Source organism: Atta colombica, unplaced genomic scaffold (genome assembly GCF_001594045.1).
Source record: "Atta colombica isolate Treedump-2 unplaced genomic scaffold, Acol1.0 scaffold164, whole genome shotgun sequence".
NCBI lineage: Eukaryota > Metazoa > Arthropoda > Insecta > Hymenoptera > Formicidae > Atta > Atta colombica.
Window position 1 is genome coordinate 846,959 of NW_017259255.1, and position 5,323 is coordinate 852,281.

At 31.4% G+C, this 5,323-nt stretch overlaps 1 protein-coding gene across 1 annotated transcript; it reads left to right on the forward strand.

The window, feature by feature from the left end:
* The first annotated feature begins 1,542 nt into the window (after nt 1–1,542).
* Nucleotides 1,543–5,048, forward strand: LOC108686105 (pre-rRNA processing protein FTSJ3). Its single transcript, XM_018191200.1, has 6 exons — nt 1,543–1,645; nt 1,779–2,242; nt 2,313–3,237; nt 3,382–3,795; nt 4,282–4,663; nt 4,742–5,048. Exons 1-6 carry the CDS (start codon nt 1,579–1,581, stop codon nt 4,998–5,000), a joined length of 2,511 nt encoding a protein of 836 aa, XP_018046689.1. The 5' UTR covers nt 1,543–1,578; the 3' UTR covers nt 5,001–5,048.
* Nucleotides 5,049–5,323: the final 275 nt, after the last annotated feature.

Genomic DNA, 5,323 nt, shown 5'->3' on the forward strand with positions numbered 1-5,323 from the left:
TATTTGAAGAATAGTTTTGTTAATTTCGCCTGTTTGCGTTATTCGCGATTTTCAAGAAATCTATCCGGTTTGAGATGACTGATTTTCACTAGAAAGGGAAAGAGTGACAAATTGCATCAAGTGATTGCACCACGTCCAATCAGGACGTCACGGGGTGACCAATTTTCTCCAATCTTTTCCTGCTTTTGGAACTTTGATGCCCATACCCAATCAAAAGAGTTACATGATGCAATTTGCCACTCTCTCCCTGTGAGGCTCTCTAATTTTCACTTTCTTCTTTGTGCTTTTTTGGGATACAAATGGCCACGTTTTTACCGATTTTATTGCGATTTTTTGGCTTCCTTTTCGAGTAAGTATAATGTAAATACATAATAAAAACATAAATATTAAATAATAAATTAACAATATATTACTATAGTTTTAATGTAACCTGCAAAACTCATTGTTTCATTGGACATTTTTCGCACGACTTCTTCAATGTAATTTTTTATTTTCGCTCTGCCTTTTTTTATGTTCTGTCAATATTAATTCGTCATCGTCACTTGATGACGATGATTAAAAATTCCATGAGTACATATAAATCACTCATAAAATCAAAATTGGCTATAGATTGGATATCGATTTTCAAATGAAGACTATGCCTGGCTACAGTTCACTTGCTACGAATGTTTCGAAGCATTTTTTGATTGGTTAGGTAAAATTCTTTCTTTCTGAATTGATCAAGTAAAAGTTTCGAAGCATTTGTAGAATTAAGTAAATGGCAAATCAGACACTAGCGATAAAATTAATACCACGTGATCACACGTTGCTTTTCAGTGTCTTATGAAAGCACCAAGTCCAACAATTACACCAACTGGCTCCAACAAATTTGTCGGAGTCACTTTGTGTACACGTGTGCGGTCCATATCAAGTTCGTACGAACATGCGACACTGGCAAGGAATTGCACCATTCAACCAGCCGATCGCACAGTTGCACTGACACCCGAAATGTGCAGTTGGTGCATCTCAGCCGGAATCACTATGAATGCAAAAATGAAATAAAAATTATTAAATACATGTTTTATTAACAGTATATTAATGTATTGGAGATTGTACGATTTAATCTGTTTTTAATACATTTTTACGGCAATTGTGTATGACAGTTTTATGTGCATTCCAGCCGAAATCGCTATTTCATTGTACAACGGTCTTTATATGCACCAGTGCACACTAGTGCATTCCAACCGAAATCACTATTATATCTTGCCGATAAATTACAATTTTAAATAAAAATCGAGTATTATTAAGTTTTAAACATATGCACATGTTTACGAAATTAATAAATCATGAAATTAATACCGTATTATTATTAATTTCTTGATCACTTAAATTTTAACAAACACGCGAATTTCCATAAACGTTGACCGTCTTTAATAGTATTTGGTCAATGGCTGAGTGCAAAAAGTACAAAGAACACGAACAGACCTATTACGTTTCTAACCTGCATGATGAACATAAGATTGAAACGACCACGTTATATAGATTCCTAATTACGAGCAATTACATGTGTATTTATATAAAGAATTAATACTTTTTAAAATGGGGAAAAAATCGAAGATTGGAAAGCAGAGGAAAGATAAATACTATCAATTAGCTAAAGAAACGGGTAAGTAATATTATTTGTCCATATGAATTATTAAGTTGAAAGCTGTATTATCGTCAAATGTAGTAGTATTTTAATTAAACGTTTATTAATTAATCATATAATCGTAATTACTAAACTTTTATATTTTATTCAGGTTACAGATCGCGTGCTGCTTTCAAATTAATTCAATTAAATCGAAAATTTGAATTTCTTCAAAAGTCCAGAGTATGCATCGATTTATGTGCTGCACCTGGCGGTTGGATGCAAGTTGCTAGGCAAAATATGTCAATATCATCAATAGTTATTGGTGTAGATTTATTCCCAATAAAGCCTATTCCGGGATGTCTCAGTCTTGTGGAAGATATCACGACAGATAAATGTAGAGTTGCTATTTCACGTGAATTAAAAACATGGAAGGCAGATGTTGTTTTAAACGATGGTGCTCCCAATGTAGGAAAAAGTTGGCTTCATGATGCATATCAACAAGCTGTTTTGACGTTATCAGCTCTTAAATTAGCTACTCAATTTTTAAAAGCTGGCGGTTGGTTTATAACAAAAGTATTTCGATCTAAAGATTATAATCCATTGATTTGGGTGCTAAAACAATTGTTTAAAAAGGTATTAATATCAATTAAGGAATATTTACTAATTATTGCCTACCATTTTATCACTATAAATTTAATTGTAGGTACATGCTACTAAACCTCAAGCGTCACGTAGTGAATCTGCAGAAATTTTTGTAGTTTGTCAATATTATATTGCTCCTGATAAATTAGATCCCAAGTTCTTTGATCCGAAGCATGTCTTTTCTGAATTACAAATAGAAACTATAAATAAATTAAATGTTCTTTATCCAGAAAAGCAAAAGAAAGCTAAAGCAGAAGGATATCGTGAGAACGATTACACATTATATCATAAAATATCTGCAAAAGAATTTATTGCCTGTGAGGATGCAGTAGCAGCTTTGCAGAATGCTTCCGAAATAGTGATAGATGATGAAATTATTGATAAGCATGAGAAAACAACTAAAGAAATTAGGGAGTGTTGTAAAGATATTAAAGTGCTTGGGCGAAAAGATTTGAAACTTCTACTTAGTTGGTGGAAAGCATTAAAAAAGACACAACCTGAAACAAATGGAGAGAAGAACGTAACTAAAGATGAAATTACTGTCACACCTGCAACCATTAATCTCGAAGAACAGGAAGATTTGGAAGATGAGGCAATTCAAAAACAGATTGCTGAGCTCCGGGAAGCAGAAACTAGAGAATTAAAACGCAAGAAAAAGAAAGCTAATAAAGACAGACAGAAGTTGAACGAACGTCTCAATTTGAAAATGATTCATAAGAGCGACGAGGGACCTAAATTGGAAAGAGATGATTTGTTTAATTTAAACCAGATTCAAACTTATCAACAATTAGAGCAAGTAACAGATCAAATACCTGACATCTTAGCAGAGAGTGATGTGGACTCGGATGAGGAAGTCAAATCAAAAACGATTTATTATGAGAAAGATATAGGTCATTTGGACAGCAAGAACTTGTATTATAAATCAGAAGAGAGCGAAGAAAGCGATACCGATGCATCAGACGATGAAAGCGAAAAATCTGGATTAGGTATTACATATAAAATATTAACGTTAATGGCAATGTTATTATTGAAATAACCTTCTTTTTTAATTGAAAGATTTATATCTTGTTTTTTATTTATTTTTCGAATTTGTAACAAAAGCTATATATAAAATTATTATTACAATATAGGTTTGGACGAATCAGAGGACGATACTACTAATAAATACCAGAAAAAACAATTTACAGATCTTGAAAGTAATCCGTTGTTAACTGATTTAGATTTTCGGGATAAAGAAACCAAAAGAGCGCATAAAGCAGCACTTTGGTTTGAAAAAGATGTATTTAAAAATTTAGAAAATGAAGACGATGCAGATTATGAGTTAGATAAAATGATAGAGCAGTACAAGAAGAAAGGTGGACATGTCCTCGGAGAAGAGAAGAAAATGCAAATAAAAGTAGATGAAGAAAAGAAACGAAAACGCAAAATCAGTGAAAATGATGATACTAATTCAGACTATGATGTGGAAGAAATGATGGCACCTAACAAAAAATTGAAAAAAATCGGTGGAAAAAATGGTTTTGAGATAGTGCCGCAAGAAACAGGTAAAGAAGTTTTTGTTTGGTTACACTGATAAAAAATTGTTCATTTGACCAAATTAATTTATAATTATAGTATATAGTTATAGTTTATTAATTATATGTAACTATAATTTTGTTTATCTTTAATTCTTTCGGTGAAAAATATATTTAAGTCAAACATATTATATTTGACTTAGGCCAACTTATTTTTATTTTATTAAGCGAAACTTGAAACTTTTTTTCTCCTCTCCCTCTCTCTCGACTTTTAAAAAAAAAAGAGTTTTAAGCCTTATTTAAAAGTAATGTTGATACAATCGGATTTAAAATACATACATTCTTCAACGAAAGACAATTATTAATTTAGTCAATTAAACAATTAAGTCAAATGAACAATTTTTTTCTTGTACATATTTTACAGTGTACATATTTTGAGCTAATTAATAATTACTCGTAACTAGTTATATAATTATTTATTATTATTAATATATATGTTTATTCATGATTAATCAGATAAAAAGTCGAAGAAAAAAAAACTAACTCCCGAAGATTTAGCACTCGGATCATTGCTGATTCAAAGTAAAAAATCTCGAAAAGATTTGATTGATTCGGCTTGGAATAGATATGCGTTTAACGATGAGAAATTACCCGATTGGTTTGTAAAGGATGAAGAAAAGCATATGAAAAAAGAAGTGCCTGTACCTAAAGAACTTGCCGATGACTATAAAAAGAGAATGGAGGACTTGAATGTAAGACCCATTAAGAAAGTAATGGAAGCTAAAGCAAGAAAAAAGAAACGTGCAATTCGTAAACTTGAGAAGGCCAAGAAGAAGGTAGAAGCATTGATGGATAATGTAGATATCAGTGACAGAGAGAAAGCCAGACAAGTTAAAGCGTAAGTACGATTTTTTATAGAACGTCTAATTTGATGATGAATATATCTATTCTAACTCGATTTTTTATTTGATTTAAGGTTGTACAAGAAAGCTCGTCAGGAGCCAAAAAAGGAAGTTACGTATATCGTAGCAAAGAAACATACCACGCAAAAGCGAGCCGTTCGGCCTCCTGGTGTGAAAGGTCGATATAAAGTAGTCGATCCGAGGATGAAGAAAGATTTACGCGCGGCAAAAGCGAAGGAAAAAACTAAGGGACGTGGAAAGAAAACGCGAGGCAATAATCGAGGCAAAAAACTAAGGGTACAGCCTAAAAATATGAAGAGGAAAAGTAAATAATTTCTTCATTTTCACGTTATAAAACATTGTTAATTCATGAAAACTATACCATACATTTGTTTGCATAATTCAAGATATAAGATATATAAGTATACACATCTTATATCAGATAAGTTATAAGATATGTAAATAAATATCGTTTTTATATATTGTAATACACATTTAAGAATTTTGAATTTCTTCTCATTCTAAATTATTCTATGTTCCTGCTTTTATAAATTGGAGAAGTTTAAATAAATAAATATATATATATATATATTGATGCAGAGAATGTGTATTGAGTTACTGGTAAAGAGATAAGTAACGAAGTCTACACTTAGATA

Coding starts and splice junctions, on each gene's coding strand:
- LOC108686105 (XM_018191200.1), top strand. CDS start 1,579: ATGGGGAAAAAATCGAAGATTGGAAAGCAGAGGAAAGATAAATACTAT. Junction 3,238..3,381: donor AAGCGAAAAATCTGGATTAG/GTATTACATATA, acceptor ATTACAATATAG/GTTTGGACGAATCAGAGGAC. Junction 3,796..4,281: donor GATAGTGCCGCAAGAAACAG/GTAAAGAAGTTT, acceptor ATGATTAATCAG/ATAAAAAGTCGAAGAAAAAA.